Consider the following 20,338-nt stretch of genomic DNA (forward strand, 5'->3'; position numbering starts at 1 on the left):
CACAATGTCAAGGTGGAGGATTATTATCTCGATATGAAAATGAGGAAACTAAGACACAGAGAGATCACAGAGTGTGCCCAAATCTCATGGCGAGTCAGTGGTGGAGCTGGGAGGTAGGCCCAGTCCGAGTGACTCCAAAATCCCCTGTGCCCTTCCCATGCACCACGAAGGAGACCTGAGGACCTCAGATACCGGGAAGGATTTATAGTTGCTTCTCATGAAGAAAAGACCAATCTCCCCAGCTCATTAAGCTTGGGAAAAAGAGAGCTTTGGGTGCTGGGCCCCTTCACAGTGGCAGCGTCTCTTGCTCACAGGATGCCCCTGGCCCCAGGCTAGCCTAGCCACGGAGGACACACGGGGAAGTGGGAGACAGTGGACTTACGTTCTCACTTTGAGTTTATAATCCCAGCTCCTCCCTTGTAAGTGCAACATCCTTGGGTAACTTAACTTCTCCATGCCCTGGTTTCCTTATATGCAAAACATCACTGTTGAAAATAAGAACTATCTCATGAACTATAGTAAGAATCAAATGAAACAATAAAGGCTATGGACATTATTTGTTCTAAGCACCTTATATGTGTTAACTATTTTAATCATTACACCAACCCTATGAGGAAGGAATCACTTTTTTTGCCCATTACCAGATGCACAAAACTAAGGCACAGATTGGTCAAGGAACTCACTCAACATCACCCAGCTGGTAAGTGAGAGAACTGACATTTGACCGTGAACTTCAGAGTCCGGAGCTGTGGCTCAAACCACTGTGTTCAGTGATACATCACATGGATTATACATAGGCTTTAGCACACGGTAGCCTCTCAGCAAGTGTTAGCTCTTAGTTTTATTAACTTTGTTCACCAGATAAACGAAACTAGAATGAAGTTACAAAGCATTAGCGATTCGGGCTAACAGTAAGGAAGAATTTTCTGACTGTAAGGGCTGTGAAGTGGTGGCTTGTCGGAGGCAGGATTTGTTCTTTCTCTGGGGATTGTTAAGCACCAGACAAGATATTGTAGCTTCACGTTCTCTCTGAGGAGAGAGAGACAGAAAAATGATGACTTAAGCTCTCCTTTTTGGATTTTCAGGCACTAAAGCTATTTCTCTTCATCCTTTCCGTACTCTGCTCTCTTCTCCTTCCAATGTAGCTAAAGAAAGAAGAAGGTGCAATGACGAGAGCAACATTCCACTGAAAACCAAGGAAAAGAGAATGCTCGTTTCCTTTGCTTCTGGGCTTGGAGACTGATTCCAAGTTGTACACCTGGTTTTGTGAGCAAAAAATAGGTGCTTGATTAGAAAGACCTCTGTCCTGGGCATCTGAAGATGCCCTAGCTCTGCTCCCTGGCTCTCCGAGACACCCCCGGGCAAATCTTCCTGCCTCCCTGGGACTCAGCTGCTTCCTGGGGCAAATGCAAGGGCTGAGCTGGAAGACCACTAAAGGTTTCTTTTTCTATGAAAAAAAAAAAAATCAATTAGTCTCTAACTCCATATTCCCTGGGGGGGCAGATAAGACTAAATTCAAGACTTTTCCCTCTGTAACAATGAAATAAAAAGATACAGGATACAAACGTAGGGTAGACAGATAAGGAGAAGCCGAATGAAGCTCTCTGTTGTTCTAATCTGCACTCCTGTCAGAACACATCCCTCTCGCTTGGGTCTGGAACCCTTTTTTTTTGTTTTCCGTAGAGATGATTTGTTTGGATGGGCACAGAAGAAGGAACAGTTAGCCATTCTTTGGTGTCCCACGGACAGGAATTAGCTTCTCTCCCACTAACTGTGGAAATCTCAGCCCGAATGGGCCTACACTGAGCATAAATCACAAATGCACTCTGTGTTGAAATGAGGAAGATAAGTGGACGTCTCTACAATGCATGCCGTAAGAAAAACTTACCACCCATGTGACTTTGGGGGCAAGTCACTCAACTACTTCATGCCTCAGTTTCCACATTTGTAATCTGGGGGGAAATAATGGTGCCCACCTGATAGGACCATTCCAGGGTTTAAATCAGATGTGCAAAGTCCTCAGGACGGGGCTTGCTCCCGGCAAATGCTGGCTGGCTTTACTGCTCCATGCAAGGAGCCATTTGCAGCACTGTTGAAATGCCACAGCCTGGTATTAGAGGTCTGCCCCTTTCTTCCTTTCCCTAGATGTAAAGCTTGGTTCATATCAGTCAAATGTTTTGAGCACCAACAGAACTATTCTAAACTTTTTAGAAATTATATCAATGTAAGTGGGATGCTGTATCTCCTCCCCAATTTTAGGCAAATTCCACAATCAACAACTATTGAGTTTCTACCACGTGCCAGACACTGTGCGGGGAAGAGGATGTCAGAGATTTCAAGATGTTTCCATCTTAATAGACGAGGCAAGACATACCTATGGAAGAACTTTGTGTCGAATTGAGTGAGCCGTCAGTGATTGCAAGAAAGCCCAGAGAGGGAACTGGGGTGATGTAGGGAGGCTTCCAGGACTAGGGGGCTTGAATTGAGGCTTGAAGGCTAGGTAGGATTTGAAAAGGCAGAGAAAACAAGAGAAGACTCGGAAACTGGAGTAGGGGCTGGGGATAGGGAGTGGGAAAAAGAATGGTGTGAGCAAAGATGCAGAAGCCAGAAGCATCCTGAGCTGGCCAGCCTAGAATAAAGAGTCTGGGGAGGGAACCAGTAGGAGGGCCATGCTGGGAAAGGAACGCAGGTTTACTTTAGAAGATTCATTGAAACGTCTTTAATTCTTGTGCTGGACCATCGGCATTATTTCTAAAGGGTGACTTGGAATCTGTGGCTCATAGGATTTCGGAGTTGGAAGGATCCTGACAGATTACCTGGTACTTCTCTCTAAGTTGAGGAAATAGACACCCCTGAATGGGAAGTGACACAGAGTTAGGTAGTAACCATATTAGAGTCTAGATATCCAGGTTTTATAGCAACTCCTGCTGATTACTCTTTAAAATCAGTGCTAAGTGGGTGCAGGGACTGGCCACGTGGCTACTCCCAGCTCACTCCCAGTGGGTAGGAGCAAACAGTCTCAGATCCTCTGGCTTAGCACCTTCAGTAATTGAGTCACTCACTCTCAAGTGCAGCTGGGAAAGTTCTAAAACGGGGGAAATTTTGGTGCCATAGTCATGTAGGTATTGATTCCAGGTCCTGAACACTGTAGGTCTCACAAATATGCTCCTCTTTTGAGAGAGGAACCAGCAAGAACCTCATCCTTTGGCCATGGGGAGAAAGCACCTGGAGGGAGGGCTCTATTAACCCAAACAGGTATGCACAGAGTTCTTGAGGCAGAGTGACGTGGTGGTTAAAGACAGCACGAGTTCACACCCAGGGCTGCCACCTACTGGATGTGTGACTTGGAAAAGTTTCTTAACCTCTCTGTGCCTCGGTTTCTTCATCTGTAAAGTGGGGATACTATAACGCCTACCTCATAGGATTCTTTCAGAATCAAATGAATTAATATTATCAATAAATAACTCAGAGTCATTTGGTTAGATATCTGCATACTGCGAAGTGATTTGCATGCAAGTTTTTTTCATACATGTGGGGAATTCTGCCGGCAGGCTGAGTCAAAGAACAAAGGCACAGAGAGGCTTTATTGAAAGAAAGAGGGAAGAAAAACCCTGTAAACGATATGGAAATAGTGAATCTTGTTTGCATAATTTTGGGGGTAAACTCATTAGCAAGAAGCTGGCAAAGAGATTAGTCTGTGAATTCTGTCCCGGTGGATCCTTGAGTAGCTCAACTAGGAATACCTAAAACAAAACTACGTTAGTTGTTTATGGATTCTCCAGAAGGCTTCAGAGTTTAGCTGTGAGGACGTTCCTGGCTTTCCTGCAATGCTGTCCATTGGCATTTCTACCTTAGTTACACCAGGTCTGTTCTGCTCATTCTCGTAAGAATTTGCATGTTAAAAGCACTTATAACTGCCTGGCACATGGCAAGCAGTATTATCATTCTAAGATAGTGTAACTGTGAGAGAAAGGAAGTTAGGAATGGAAATGTTAAACCTCAGGTGGAAGGGAGAAGAGAGGTAGGTGCAGGGGAAGTGCTACCTATCATCTCACCTGAGGCTGTGGAATTGCTCATTCCGTGCCAGAAGTAGTCCAGCTACTGTTCTATAGTAGTATGACACTTCTGCACCGCATTGATTACGGTACTCAGAATTTCTACAGGTGTGCATTTGGTTGGCAGGAGAACTAAAGGTAAACTTGGATGAGAAGATTAAGATTTACAACCAGAAGTATCCAGGACTACTGAAAATAATACGGCATGCTGAGAGGAAAGGCCTGGCTCAAGCACGCAACACTGGCTGGAAAGCGGCCACGGGGGACGTGGTCGCCATATTGGATGCTCATATTGAAGTGAACGCCGGGTGGTAAGGTGCCAGGAGGCTTCTTCTTCTGGGAAAGGGCACAAAAGAGATACCGTACATGTGCTGAATACAAGAGAGGGTATTATGGAAATGGGAGTGTCAACACCAGACCTTAAACAAAGGGAAGCTCCAAAGAGACCATGCTTTTCCTCAGGGATTTTGGTTGGCTGAGAGAAGTAGTGTAGATTAGAGAAAACAACAATGGGCTGGGAGTGTTGACAGCTGCATCCTGACTCTGATGTTGCCAAATACTCTGTGACTCTGAATAAGTCCCTTCACTTAACTAGACATTTGTGCCTTTAACTGTAAAATGAAGAAATGACCCTTCGGTAATTCCTAAGGTTTTTCCCAGCCATAAAATTGCATGATATAAAGAGAGCTGTGATCTTTAGAGAATATGGAAAATCACACAGGAAAGAGGCATAATTTGGGAAACAGGAGACCCAAGAGGTCATGTAAATTCAGGCAGAGTACTGGTTCACAATGGCCTGGGGGGTGGTACTTGGGCACCAATTTTAAATCTGCTCTTGACGTGGGTCTGTTGCCAGCGACCCCAGCTATCCCGGAAGCTACAGAGATTCCCTGGACTCTGCAGAGTCCTCTCCTACCTGGTGTAGCCTCAGTGGGGAGGGTTCTCGGTGTCGGGCAAGGTGCGTGGGCAGACTCACTGCTGGTCCGCATGCTCCAGCTGGGCTTGCTGCACGCTCTTCCAGGGCAGAGCCCATCCTGGCTCGGATTCAGGACGACCGCACTGTGATTGTGTCGCCCGTGTTTGACAACATTCATTTTGACACCTTTCAACTGAGAAGGTATGAATTGGCAGTTGATGGATTTAACTGGGAACTGTGGTGCCGCTACGATCCACTGCCAAAAGCCTGGTTTGATCTGCACGATGTCACGGCTCCGGTGAAGTAAGTCTGGTGGGCTCAGGGACCTTGAGTAGCCCGTGGGAGTGAGCTGCGGGGGTTTTGTTTATCTCTGGTGGCAGTGATGGGGGGTGGGAGGAGTGGAGGGCATGAGGTGAAGAAGGTCAAGGGATGGGGGAAAAACCCAACGAGCTGGCCGCAGATAAGAAATCACAGACACTTTGCACTATATAGGGGCTTTCAGGCAAAAATAAAGCAAAGCATTTAACATTTTAGAAAATATTTGGGCCGTTTCAAACATTATCAGGCTATGAAGTTGAAATGCCTAGATAAAAAACATGTAATTCGAGAGGGTTACATACACTTAGTCCAGCCGGAGGGGTTAGGGAAGGCCTGGTAAGAAGAGACTTAGGTAGAGTTTTGAAGGGCAAAGCGTCATTGGTTGGCTTCCCGCCCCATCTCCCTTCTGACCCCTGCCTCCTGGAGAAGGTGGTGACTCCCTGCCGTGTGCTCTGCAGGAGTCCTTCCATCATGGGCATCCTGGCTGCCGACAGGCTCTTCCTGGGAGAGATCGGGTCTCTGGATGGTGGGATGCTGGTCTACGGAGGAGAGAACGTGGAACTCAGCCTAAGGGTAAGTACATTTCCCTTCTCTTTATGGGACAAAGCAGAAGAAAAACACTAGGAAGGTGGTAGGATCTCTGGAATCCTAGGACACGGCTGAATGTCATTAGCTCAGGAGGCCGGCAAGTGCTCATGTTTCCAGGTCACTGGGCTAAGGAGGAGTAGGCAATAGGGCCTCTGGCATGCAGCTCCCTGGTGCAGGCCTGTGGAATCTGGGAAGGGGTGGAGCTGAGGCTGAGCAGATGTTGTCTCTATTTTGCTTGAGGACTCTGGGCATTTTCCAACCAATCCCTGGAATAAACCAACTTTGGCAGACAGCTCTCTATAAAACCAAAGACAGAGAGAACCAGAGTGTGCAGAGGGACCAGGAAATGCAGGCATGTGGGCAGCCAGTCTGCTTTTGGACAGACAGCTAGAGCAGTGGGCACAGTGGCCTGAGTTTGTGCTGAGACATGGTCTACCCTAGGACAAATAGCCGGAGGTGGGCAGCACAGCACGGAAATCCTCAAACCACTTCCAGCTCTGACCATTGCCATGTGTCTGCAACAACGCCGGCTTCACGCTCCAGCAGCCATGCCTCTCCCTTGCCCCGACAGCTTCCTTTGCTTGTTTAGGTCAAATGAACAACCTGAATTTTTGTGCTGTATAAGGGAATTCAGGTGTAAACCAAGACAGCTAGAGAAATTCCAAGTGCAGGTTCACATTACATCAGTGTATCAGTTAGCTATTGACGAAAAAAATGCTGTACAACAAACCACCCCAAACTCGGTGGCTTAAATCAACAATAATAGATTCTCATGGATCTACAGGTCCAGGGATTGGATAGGGTAGCTCTGTTCCACACATATTCATTCTGGGACTCAGCTTGATGGGGCAGCAGCTACCTCGGGAAAGACATCTCTTCTTGTGGTGCACAAGAGGACAAGTGGGACCACAGGAGGTCTCTCAAGGCCTAACTTTGGAAGTAGCATGCTATTTCAGAGAAAGTCACACCACCACGCCCAAAGTGGTGTGAAGACGTAGGGCCAATAAATTCAATTTAGAACAGGTTTCATGCATAAGATATCCCTTTCCCAGTATTCCTTTTACCTCTTCAGTATAATCTATAGTGCCTTGTTATAATAGAAGGTGCTGATCCTTGGGTTTGTGATTATTCTTGTTAGTTCATTTTCTCTCATCTTTCGGCCTAAGGCTGAACTCTTAAAAGAGGCAATATAAAGTAGTGGAAATTGCACAGGAATTGGAGACAGACAGACTTAAGTCCAAATCCTGCCTGCCTGTTCCATCCTGGTTGTGCAACATACAAGCTCTCTAAGCCACACCTACTACATCAAGCACCTAACATGGTGAGTGACACATGGCTCACACTCAATAAATGGTTAATGGTAAAAATTTGTAAGAAGAATGTCAGAGAGCATTGTAAAAAATGCTGGACCTGAGTTCTAGTGCTGGCTCTGACTGTGGACTGAGCTGTGACATGGATTTCTCCCCGCTCAGCTCTGCAATTCTGTGCCTGACACTCGGTGATCTTTGGTCCATTGTGGTGTCTAGAGGCACAAGCTACTTTCCTCGCTAGAGTTTGTTCAGTTCCACTCTCTTCAGTTTCTTTCTAAATGAGACTGATGTCCATATAGCCATATATTGTACCCAATTAGGATCCACTCAAGGCCCCACATTTGTGTTAACAAATGAACATCGATTCTTGTCTGGGTTACACTTTAAGCCACAATCATTCAGTCTTGACCAGTTTTCCCATTTGCAAGTGAAGAGAAGCATTCTTGTTTAATGTATCGCGTAAGGATGACGGTGCAATCAAAACATGATAATGAATTTGAAATGATTTTATAAAGATATTAATTAGAATGCTCGTTTAGCTTCTGTGACAGAGGCCAAAATAACAGAGGCTTAAACAAGATAGAAATTAATTTTTCCTCCTTGTAACAGTTTGAACACAAGCAGTTCAGGATTGCTGTGGAAACACTATGGTGAGGACCAAGATTCTTTTACTCTGTGGTTCTGCTACACTGGACACCGCATCTGTGTTTTAGCCAGGAGCAAGAAAAAGAGCATGCCCCCCTTTGAAAGGGCACTACCTGAAAGTTGTGCATGTCGATTCTTCTCACTGCCTAGTCACTGGCCGCACCTGTGTGCGAAGGCGTGTGGGAAATGCAGACTCCAACTGGCCGGTTGTGTGCCTGTTCCTCCCGCTGTAGCTGTAGGTGTCCAGGAGAGTAGATATTGAGGAGGGCAGTACAATTAATCTCTAGTACAAGAATATAAATGCAAAAATAATCATCTTAGGCATGGTACTTAGCAAAGTGCTGAAGATGGCCCTAGTTATGCTGTGGCTGGGTGTTTTCTACCTACCAGAGCTTTGGATGAATTTGGCTGGAACCCCAATTCCTCAACTTGGGACTCAAATCTCTCATTATTTCTGAGTTCCTCATGCTTTGCTCTCCCCTTTTGCATCTAGATGGCTCTCTGTTTTTATTCTCCCAAACACATGTAGAATCCTGCCATTTCAGTTTCCACAAGAAATCCTATTTCTTTTAACATGTTGTGAGTTTTAAAAAGAAATGGACTTTGTTTAAAATGTAGGTAGTGTCAGGGGAAGGGTCATTCTTTCCCTTTTCTTGGATCCAATAGTTCTGCCAACATCCAGGTTTCTTGTTTTGTGTGTGACTATCTCCCTTTTAAAACTTCTAAGGGCTTTCTAGGATCTTTCTCCAGGAACAGATCTTGGAGAGCGTCAGAGCTGCATGGAGGGCTTTGCTCTGACACCTAGTGGCCGCAGCAGGGAGGGTGCTCGTGGGTGTGTGCACATGGAGATGACGGGCAGGAAAGCAAAACGGCGTTTGTCAAGCACCACCTTCTGTATTCCTGACACTGCGCAAAGCTTAACATGTGACCTGCCTGGGTTCAGAATCCAGCCCTGTCATTTAGCTGATAAACATGGGCAAGTTACTTAAAGGGTGATAACCACAATACCTGCCCGGTGAGGGTTAAATTCATGCAAAGTATTAGGAGAATGTGCGACACAAAGTTATGCATTATTATTTCCAGAAGCTTCATGTCTCTGTGTGTATGTCAGGGAGAGAGAGAGAGAGGGAGGGAGAGAGAGGGTGAGAGGAAGGGAGAGGTGATGGAAGGAGTTTGGCAAATGTAAATAAATTGGAAGAGCAGAGTTTGAAAACCACCGGGCAAGGATAATCATTAACAATTACATCACAAATGGCAATCCTGGCTTTCAACTCAAATTTAAGGTTTCTTGTGCCAACAGTTAATTTTTCTCCCCTAAATTCCTGTGGGTTGAAAACCTCCATCAACTAGGAAAATTGAAGTAAAGTTGTATTTGGATTTTTGAATATTTGACTGGATAGGGTAATAATATCTGAAAACAAACTGGATGTAACCTCCCCATGATTATGGGGACCAACGAGGAGACGCAGAGAAGGATAATGGAAGAAAAGACGTGTCTCAGGTTGACCTTAGAGGCTGCCGCGACTGAGTACTTGTGAAGCCATTTAATCCCGCTCACAGCCCAAATGGTGGATGTGCCCTTTTAGCAGATGAGTAAGTTGAGGCTCGGCGAGAGTGAGTGTTTTACCTCTAGCTGCCAGCTGTGCAGTGAGGGAGTCAGGATTTAAACACAGCCAGTCTGACTTCACAGCCTGGCTTTTTCCCATTCTACTGTTCTGGGTTGTGGGGTGCTGAGGAAGGGGAACCTGTGGGTTAACAAATGGAGGAAAGGATGAAGAAATGACTTTTCAGGGGGACACTCTTTTGATAATGTCAACTGAACCAGCAGGGTCCCAACCACTCGCCCTCGTCTCAGGGGCTCCCCCTGGCGTGAATACGGGAGGTTGCTGACCACTGCTAGGTGGGCTAATTATCTCCCAGAAACTGCAGCTCACGCAGGCAGCCAGGAAGAGAAGACACAGGAGACATGTTATCAATCCAATATTATTAGATAGTTCCATTATCTATTGGGATGAAGACCATATTAAGCTACGTATTAGTTCTGACAAGTGTATTTTTATGCATCAGGATAGTAAGGAAGAATATTTATAATTGGATCATAAGCCTTAGTGTCTCTTGATCAAGAATTACTTATATTAGCCATACATTGCTGTGCAACAATGTTATACAAACTTAGTGTCTTAAACCAAGAGTTACTCATCATCTCACAGTTTCTGTGGGTCAGAAGTCCATGCACAGCTTAGCTGGGTCCTCTGCAAGGCTGCAAAGTGTTGGCCAGGGATGGGTTCTCATCTAGGCCCAACAGTGGATAGATCTGCTTTCAAGCTCACTCAGTTTCTGGAAGTCTTCCAGACTGAGGAAGCGTTCAGTTTTTCACTGGCTATCAGTCGGAAGCCACTCTTAGTCTCTTGCCCCATGGCCCTCTCCTTATGCTAGCTCACTGTGTGGGAGCTTGCTTCTTCAAAACCAGCGGGAGAGCATCTCCTAGCAAGATGGACACTACGGTCTTATCTTATGTAGTACAGTCACATACATGTGATCGAGTATACCCTGTCATCTTTGCCATATTCTGCTGGTTAGAAGCAGTCACTGGCCAGACTCGAGGGAAGCAATTAGGCAAGGATGTGGACACAGGACGAGGGCTCACGGGGCCACCTTAGAGCCTGTTTGCCTCGCTGCCCTCTCTCTGGCATGAAGACAGAGAAAGTCATGGGAAGCTAAGTCCTGCAAGAGTGGCTCAGGGCATGGCGCCTCCTAGGACTGGGCACTTCCCTTGGGGGTAGGTAGCCAGCCGAGGTGGCCTCTCCTTTTGTCCTTTAGGAGGACTTCCTGAAGGAGGTAAGATTTCAGGAACTGTTTGAATGACAAAAAAGAAGCAGTTTGGTAGAATTCTAAGGAAGGATGATTTAGATAAATAGGTTGGAAGGGAATATAAAAGTGGAAGTAGAAGGACTGAACTTACATGCCTTAAAAAATGGTTCCAAAACGCATTCTCCTTGTGTCAATGCTTATAGGCCACTCATTGACCGTGAAGCCCAGCCTGCACAAATGACTTTTTCTCTCCTCTTGCAGGTGTGGCAGTGTGGAGGGAAGATTGAGATCTTACCCTGCTCCCGGATTGCTCACCTGGAGAGAAGCCACAAGCCCTACGCCTCGGATCTGAACTCTGCCTTGAAGCGCAATGCTCTGCGAGTGGCCGAAGTCTGGATGGATGAGTACAAAGACATGGTCTACTTGGCCTGGAACATACCGCTCCAGGTTTGCCATGGAACTGAGCAGGAGTAGGGAAGACTGGAAGGGGGGGAGGTGGTGATTATGGGGGGGGCGGGGGATGGAAAAGCATAGAGTAAAAGTGCCATTTCAGCCTTAAAGAATTAGGGTAAAGTCCCATGGTGTGATCGTAATGGCACTTAACATTTATGTAACAGTATAGTACTATGGTCCAGGCACTGTTTTATATATTAACTCATTAACCATCTCAACATACCTATGGGGCAGGTTTCATTTTTATATTCTAAGTTTTACAGATGAGGAAACGGAGGCCCAGAGGGTTGGAAGGAACTTGTTTAAGGTAATACAGGGAGTAAGATTTAAACCAAGGAAGTCTGGCTTCTAAATTCCATGTTCCATTCTTAGCAAAGCCACGTCTTCTGCCCCAGCTGCCTGAGATCGACGTGCTGTGCCGTCTTCCATTCCCGAGTTCTGCCCCTGGGCTCGGGCCTGCTGAGCTGTGACGGGGCAGTCACCTCATTGGCAGACTGTTCCCCTCCATCACAGTGGGTCCTAGAGTAGCCCCAGGAAGGCAGGATGGTGGGTAGCTGAGGAAGGGATCTAGGAAGGAAAGTCTGGAAATGAGACAGGGCCGGGAGCTGCTTAACACTGGGAGCACTAGGTCTGGAGAATGTGAGAACATGCAGCAATGCCTGAGCCTTCTGAGTAGTTCAAAGTCACCAAAATCCTTCCTCGAACAACCCAAGGTGCCAGTAATCTAGAGTTAGCTCATTGTTTGATGAGACGGATAGGGATTCATGCTGGGGCCCCAGTATACCCAGGTATGATGGAAAGCAAGACCCCTCCAGGACACCCTTAGCTTTTTATCTCTACAGAGTCATATTGTGACTGTCCCAAACTGTAAAGAGAATTGGCCCTCAATCCGTGAACTTCTACAAGGGATGATCTAAACTGCTACAAGGGATGATCTGAAACAAACCACAAAGGAACGTTCTGGAAAGTGGGCAGATACACAAGTGATGTCTGCATTTCCTTTTCAGTGTTGCCATTTTAGTATTCTTTCACTTTGATTCCCCACAAATATTACTTCTAAAAAGTCTCTTTTAACCTCCAAATCTTGGTGCTAGAATATTCCCTTTTGAAGGACTTTTTTGGTCACCATGAGAGAGTTTTGTGCCTTATTGATTTAAATATCTCAAATAGGGACAGTCTGCATCGACTTGCTATGATGAGAAACAAACCCTAGCGGCCCCACTATGCTGTCCTTGCCAATGTCTTTGAAACCAGCAGAGGTTTCTAAGGCTCAAGGCTTCTCCACTATCCCTGGAAATATGAAATATCCAGCCTACCTCACAGGCTCCAAGGAAGATACTCAGTCCCCTTGTGTGCGGTCCATACCCATTGGCGGAGTTGCGGAGGCTTCATGGCTCAAGGCACAGAAATGCCTGGTATTTCATTTACAGGACTCCGGAATCGATTATGGAGACATTTCTTCCAGAGTGGCCCTCCGGGAGAAACTGAAATGTAAAACTTTTGACTGGTACCTGAAAAATGTTTATCCAGTCCTGAAGCCAATCCGCAGCATCGTGGGCTACGGGACAGTATGTATTACGAAATTGCATTTTAGATTTTGAATGTCTGACTGCAAAAGACAACAGGACTGCCCAGCGGAGGGTTTCCAAAACCCATTCCGCCCACGACTCCTCTCCCAGCCGCCTTCCTAGGCCCTTTGCCCTGGGACCCTTTGTTTCCTTTCATCTCTTGCTCACCAGTCCTCATCTCTTTTCCTTCTCTCTGCTTCTAGTCCCTTTGCAAACTGCAGCCCTTGCCCTGACCCTCTCGGTCTCCCAGCCAACCAGAGTGTCTGGCCTTGCCCACAGGAATTCCACAGGGACACCCCTTCCCTGTATGCGAGGTGATGGGCTGAAGCATGGGTGTTCCCAGGAGGTGGGCACCGAAGCGGCCCCCCCTTGGCATGTGTCTGTTTCCCAGTGTGCAGAAAACGGCTGTCAGGCCCCGCCCTCTGCTCCTTTGGGCTGGTAGCTGCTGGCGCCCTTGGTGCATTGGGGAAAATGCAGGCCCTGGGGCGGCGGGGGGCCCTCTTTCTCTGGCGCTGCCCAACAGCGTTGTCCTGTGTTTTGCCCCTTCAGCTGAGAAACCTGCTGGATGAAAATGTCTGCCTGGATCAGGGCCCTGTCCCGGGCAACACCCCCATCATGCATCTCTGCCATGGATTCAGTCCACAGGTATCTCCACAGTCCTCCCTGTCTGCCAGGCTGTGTCTGTGGAGGCTCAGTCCCTGGCAACCTTTGCCAGACTCAGACTCCATGTTAGAGGACGGGGAGGCGGGAGCTGAGCAGCCCGGGGAGTGGGAAGGGTGAAACCCAGACCCGCGTTATAACAGAGCACTTCCTAGTTCACTCTGAAAGTCTTGGCGACACAGCTCTGTTTCACGCATGGGGAGGATAGGTAGAAAGGTCCTGCTTTCCGAATTTATCCTCCGTGGTAACGTTTTTATTGACAATCACCTCCCATCCCTTCTGCTGCCCCCTGCGTGCCTCGCAAAGTGGACAGGTGAAGCCACCTGTGCTGCTCCTATGGGGAAGGAAACAGAGGGCAGAGAAGAGAGAGACGAATCGAAGTTTCTCCAAGGGGTGGAAGAGCTCTGGCACCAAGTGGAGGCTACAGCCCTGGGAATTATTTTTTACAGAGAATATTCCTACCTAGTGCCCTACCTTGCATGTTCCCTCACAGGAACCTTTTGAGGTATACACAATAGATATCATTTCCACGTAGGTGAAAAAAACGGTGACATATATACGAGCTACTTGTCCGAGCTCTCTGAGCAAGGTTGTGGCAGGCCGGGACTGCAGAGAAGGTTTCCTGACGAGCCCATAGCTGGGGCTCACAGTTCTGAAGTCCAGTTGTGTTTTTTTCTTTGAAGACAAGCTCCCTCACCTGTGCGAGCTATGATGCTGTTGCAGCCCCTGTGGGGAAGGAAACAGGCCAAGTGTCCCCTGCCCTCCTCCCTGGAATCAACGGGGGGTGGGGGGTAGGAAGCAGAGGCGGCTCCTTGCTCCCTGTGCGACTGAGTGTCTAGGGACCCAAGAGCAGGCTTCATCCCTCTGTAAGGCGAGGGCTTTCCCTGCACCCCCGCCCCTCCCACGCCTTGGTCTCGTTTAGCACGTCTTCTACCACCTGACCGGGGAGCTGTACGTGGGACACCTGGTTGCAGAGGCAAATGCTGACGACCGCTGCCTGACAGACCCTGGCGACGGGGAGAAGCCCACTTTGGAGCCATGTTCCAAGGCCGCTGCAAAGGGACTGCACCTATATTGGGATTTTAAACCGGTGAGTTGCATGTTTTTTTTAAAGGATAAAGTATATTCAGATATAGTATGAGAGGTTCAGACTTGATTTGATAGTTTTAGGGAAATTAATTTTGGTGGCAGCGTGTAGGGAAAAAAGACCGCAGACAGGGAACTGGGCGTGAAACCGAGTCTCTGGACTGAGGCAGGGTGGTTAAAAAGGAGAAATACTAGAGTTGTTATAGTTCGACAGCTGAGATTTTGTGCTTGTTAACTTCAATAATAAGTGCCTGAAAATGAGAGTTACACTCAACTGAGGCTTATCAAGCCAAGACTTGGAGGATGTGTCCGGGAAAAGCACAGTTCACCAAGTATGTAGTATGGAGTTGGCTCTCTGTAGACAAGGTTGGGAACTTTGCATTTAAAGGAAAAAGGGGTGCACAAGCAAAGGGGAGGGTGAGGGAGGTGAGCAGTGAGACAGCTGATGGTTTCCTTGTGAAGTTCTATGTGGTGCTCAGTAAGTCTACATGAGATAAGGTGAACATTCATGAAAAGGGGTAGAGGAGATAGTCAATGTTGGGGGCTTCCCAGGGTGGGTAGATGAGTGATCATGTCCCTTCCTTGGTTTGCATCTGTGGAGATAAACTTGTAATCAATATTTAAGAGATATTTAGGCTGGAGTCCTAAGGTTATAATTGACATACACTCATTTTATGGGGACTGTGTATCTTGAAGGGTTTTCTTAAGGGCTGACGGAAATAAGATATATTTTACCCCAGAAAACATTTCTTTGACATATTTTGAGATGGCTGTGGGCAAACAGGAATGTGCTGTCCGGCTGTCTAGGTGGGGCCTGGGGGAGAGATCTGCAGGGAATCTCTGCTAAACACAGCCAGGCCTGACCTATTGGGTCGGGACAGGGTGCTGAGTCTGACACCCTGAAGGGGCTTAATGAAAACATTTCCCCAGGGCTGTTATTTTGAGGTGTGTCTGCATAACAAGACCACCTTGCCATGGGAATGGGCTTCCTTTCTCCCTCCCACAACCTGTCCACCAAAAAACCCCGTTCAGTCATTTTCTACGCCCCTTCACTTCTTAAAAGACGACCCCTGTGCCTCCCTGGGGAGAGGATGGCAGTGCTCGTGTGACTCAGTTCTCAGGCTCAGTTCTCCATTTTGGAATCATGAATTTTGGGGGGCCCTGAGATTTTTATTTTTCCTTTACATTCTCAGATCCTAGCTTAGTCACCTTTAGCAAGCTCCTTGCTCTCTCTCTGAAGCTCAGTTTGCTCCTCTAGAAAATGGAGATAGTATCTCCTGTATGGGCCTGCTGGGGTATGCAGTGGGTAGAGTGTGCTGGCAGTTAGCACGGCACCTGGCAACGGGAGTGTTCAACACATGTCAGCCATTGCAATTCGCTTTACTATTAATGATCACCAGAGACTGGAGCAATGGGATGACATTTGACAGGGACTAACGTAAAAGCCCTGCCTTTAACTTCAACAAGAAATGACCAAGAACAGGGTGGAGGGCATTGGGCAGAATGCACGTGATAATGACACGAGGGACTTGGCTGACCACAGCCTACGTGTGAATTTACTCCAAAAGCTTGTGTGTTCTTAGGCTACGTTGGTAGGCCTGGGATGTCCTGATGGAGGTAGGGTGGTACTGCTCTGTCTGTGACCGTGTCCCTGAACACTTTGGTACCGTGTTAGGTTCAGGTGCCACATTTTAAGAGACAAGGACATTCTAGCTCAACGATTCCTAACTTTTTTAAGAGCATTCGCTGCTAGCTGTGGACTCTTTCTCCAAGAAAACATACATATGCACCTATGTGCAAAATTTTGCTTATAATTTTAGAAGGTTCTTGCATCCTAGATTAAGCCTCCCAGAACTGGACAATAATGATTAAAAGAAGGAGGAGGGTAATGTTTTCCTAGTCCTTGTCTTCTTGCTTTAAGCTCCAGTTATATGAGCTACATGTAATTCAATGAAAGGCCATCCCCTCTTACCTGAGGCACCTTTGCAGGGAGGTGCTATTCCCCTCCTCCCACCTCTTCACCAGGCCAACTACAAAGTGTTCCTCTGGCCCTAGACATTGTCTCCTTCAGGAAGCCTTCCATGACCCCACAGGAGTAGGATGAGTGGTTCTCCCAGGTGCTCTCAGGGTCCCACTTGAAGCCCTTTTCTCAGCAACTCTTGCAGTTGCCTGCTCACTACTGGGCTGCCAAATGCAGGGCAGGGCCTGGGTTTTGCGTGTTGTTTTCTCTAACACTATACCTGGAACACACAACAAATGGTTGCAGAACAAAGGAAGATTGGCAGACCCAGAGGTATTAGCTTGGAGAGGTGAACCTAGAGATAGTGTCCCAGGAGAGCAGAATGGAGACCAGTGGCTGAAGACTAAGGAGGCAGATTTTGACTTAATGCAAGGAGCAGGGGGAGGACTTTCTACCAGCCTCCCAGTGTCAGCTGTCCTGCAGGAGAGTGGGCTGCATGGCATGGTAGTGAGTTCTCTGCTGACAGGAGTCACCACACAGAGCACGTCCGGGCATCTGGCAGGCCCAGTGTGGTAGATGTGAGTTTGTGATGTCCTTAATGGTATCTTTCATGTGAAGAAAATACTACTAAAAATTTACTTTGTTTTAAAAAATTAATATTCACTTTATGCCAGTTATATACAAATCTGATTATTTTATCTCTAAGCCTAGCAAGTTTTAACAATCACTTTTATAGGGGATTTTTACAATTTAATAAATTAAATTCCCTTAAACATTATGGACTGTATTTATAAATTTAATACATTAAATATCCTTTCTTAAGAATTTCAACTGGCTGACTTTAAATTTAGTAATTCTTAAGTTCTCTTAAATATTTCAAAGTGTTTACAAAGTCAGTAAAATTTCCACAGTGTCACAAATTCAATTATTCAATTACACATTTTAAAACTGGTATCATAAGGTTAATCTATAAGATGCTGATTTTTCTTAAACACAGCATGTACTTAAAAATAGTAAATATACACAGAATCTTTAGCAAATACCATGTGTTTGATTCCCTTAACATCTATATGTCATACTAAATCTCCTAGGAATTAAAGATTCTACTTATTCTAAAGCAATAGTTATGCATTCCAGACATGTTGAAGGTTGCCTTGCCAACAGAATCTTGGAAGATTGCCTTCTCAGCTGACAGTCTGCTGCTGGAACAGAGATTTTGGCTGGGTGTGAGTTCTGGACCGCAGGACATCCAGGGAAATCCCCCTGCCACTCTGATGTCCAGGCGAGTCCCTTCTATGGCCACTATGTCAAAAACTCTTAAAGTTAAAAAGGGAGGTCATCATGTAGTTCCTGGTGTATCACCTGATTTTAAGTTAGTCATGAGTTAATTCATTCTACCTAACCCTTTCCTTTCCATCTCATCTCTTAGGACCAAAATTCTTTCAGATGAAAATGCTATTTGATCAAACACTGGGCCCCTCTTGTGCTCCATCTACTTTGTAGACACAGCTCACGAAGTCGTTCTACTAAAAAATTATGAAAGATATTTTTTGGAACTGAGAGGGAGATGACACTAGATAATCCCTTTGTTTTCTTGCAATCTCACGATTCTGTGTTTTGAGTGAACCATGGGAGGTTAGGACCTCCGGGGACCGCAAGAGAGCCAGCGCCAGTCACTGAGAGGGAATCCGGTTCAGAGAGGAGGCCTTTTGAGACGTGTGGACTCTGAAACGAGGAGCACAGTGTTGAGGGTAGTGATGCCACAGACATAAAAGGGAATTTGGGGAAGGTCATCCGTCTTCCGGGTGGAATGATAGCTCACAAGACAAAGAGGCTCTCTGGACGAAGTAGAAGCAGGAGAACACGTGTGGTCAGCCTTCTAACGTTCAAAGGAAGAGGCAGGAAGAGGTGCTCACATGCGTTGCTGGGGAGCACAGAAATTGGCACAGTTTCAGAAACAACTTGCTCACATGCAGGAAAAGGCTGACACTAATCAGAACTCCAAAATAAATATGACCCTCCTTAAGACACTGATTCTCTTTTAGGACAATGTCTTAACTTAAGGAATAGTATAGAATGTAAGCCAAGATTAATATAGGAATATCTTAATATTTATCACAGCAAAACATTGGGAAACGTTAGATATCCAATGGTAAAGGAGATTTTTCTCATCCCTTGAACTGAATATTATAGAGCCATTCAAATGACATTATGAAAAAATGTATTTCAAAAGATTAAAATGGGAAAATATGCATGTATAGAATGTTAAATTTATATAAAGGAAGCAAGATATAAAAACCATATATACAATGTTATCCCATTATGAGTGCTTTTAATTTTTAAAAATATATTTTCCAACTTAGAAAAACAAGCATATCCTTCTGTAAAAGTGAAAAAGAAACAAAAACAAAAATCCTTTAATAACTCTGACAGGCAACTCCCCAAAATAAAACCAAAAGCAAACGTGTAAGATCCAAGTGAACACAATGGAAAATAAAGAGGGGGTCTGAGAAACACTGTCAAAGCACACGTCACATGGAAGTTGGGAGAAAATAGAAAATAGGCCATTGGCTTTGTGTAAAAGGTCACAGTGAATTATAATAACCAAGAGTTACTGAGCACGTATTATGTAGCAGGCCTTGGGGTGAACGTTATCTAACTTAGTCCTTGTAAGACTTGGTCTTATGAAAGAAGTATTATCATTGGCTCGATCTCACCTAGGCAGTAACTAAGGCGCTGAGAAGTCAAAATAACTTGCCAAGCTCACACAGAAGAGTAAATGTCCAGGACTCAAGCACGGAACAGTAACCATTGTGTGTCACTGCCTCGCTACTTGGAAATTTGAAAGGGAGAAAAGCCCTGAATCTTGGTTGAAAAGGGTAGTACAGTAAGGTCTGGGTTGGGTTTTTTGTCCCTCTAAGATTGTGACATTTGGATGTATCTAAAGGCAGTAGAAAAGGAATCTGCAAAGAGAGAGAGATAAAAGAAGGGTATTAGACAGGAAGAGTGTCCCCCAGCACCCAGGACGGCCAGGACTCAGGGCACAGAGGGGGCTGCTGGCCGCTGCAACGGGGGAGGGGCAGCTCCTTTGAGCCGGTTCATGAGGCGGTGTCCTGAGGACACTGACAGATTGGCAGCAAGTGTGGTCCTCTTACATGGAGTTAAAGTGAGCGTCAAGGGGTGGAGACCGAGAGACAAGATATGCTGAGAAAGCCTGGAAGTGGAACCCTGAGGAGTAAGCCAGGCCCTGAGGCCAGGCTGCTGGTCTGGGAGCCAGGCCTGCAGCAGGGACGCCGTTCAGGAGTGCCCTGTGGTCTGGAGGCAGGGCCCAAGCAGCGGTGGTGGCGAAATTCCGGAATCTGGAGAGTCGCCCTGAGTGAAGCAGTGGAGGTGTGGGGATGGGGGGAGCAGGGGCAGGCACATTTCGGGGAGCAGGGCTTGTTGGGAGCAATTTGTGATTAGAAAAAGTGAGAGGCAGGGAGGTGACGGTGAGAGGGGAGCAGGGACTTGGAGGTGTCAGAGCTGCAGTCCTCCCTGGTGGCAGTCTGTCCGAGGGGACAGTGAGATCAGGGCTTCTCACCAGGCATCAGGACGGATGCTATGCATGAGTGTGAGAGCAGAGGGCTGCGGATGACGGGGACACAACCTGACCCAGGCACTCACGTAGATCACGTGAGCGATTCCTGCACAGGGGTGGGGTGGGGTGTGGGGAGGGAGAGGGCTGGGAGTGGAGGGCAGGCCAGGGAGGTGGCAGTTTGGACAGATGGCAGAACGTCCGTTGTTGAGACGTGGAGCTAAGGAGGAAGGCGCCTGGCGGGGCTGGGAGGAGCACACGGGAACAAGAAGGATGACCCTTCCTCCCTGTGCCCCGCTCAGACTGGCTAGTGGCGGAGATGAACTTAGATTTATTGCACACATTGCACGTGTCAGGTACAAGATGCTCTATCAATAGTAATCCCCTTTAACCT

At 46.7% G+C, this 20,338-nt stretch overlaps 1 protein-coding gene across 1 annotated transcript in view; it reads left to right on the forward strand.

Annotated features, from left to right (window-relative positions):
- GALNT8 (polypeptide N-acetylgalactosaminyltransferase 8) overlaps positions 1-20,338 on the forward strand; it is a 48,726-nt gene that overhangs the window by 27,580 nt on the left and 808 nt on the right. Inside the window, exons 4-10 of the mRNA XM_069491191.1 lie at positions 4,183-4,366; positions 5,077-5,274; positions 5,748-5,862; positions 10,905-11,090; positions 12,527-12,664; positions 13,214-13,309; positions 14,247-14,414. Of these exons, the coding sequence (XP_069347292.1) occupies positions 4,183-4,366; positions 5,077-5,274; positions 5,748-5,862; positions 10,905-11,090; positions 12,527-12,664; positions 13,214-13,309; positions 14,247-14,414 (1,085 nt within the window). The remainder of the gene's footprint in view (positions 1-4,182; positions 4,367-5,076; positions 5,275-5,747; positions 5,863-10,904; positions 11,091-12,526; positions 12,665-13,213; positions 13,310-14,246; positions 14,415-20,338) is intronic.

Source organism: Eulemur rufifrons, chromosome 16 (assembly GCF_041146395.1).
Source record: "Eulemur rufifrons isolate Redbay chromosome 16, OSU_ERuf_1, whole genome shotgun sequence".
NCBI classification, from domain to species: Eukaryota; Metazoa; Chordata; class Mammalia; order Primates; family Lemuridae; genus Eulemur; species Eulemur rufifrons.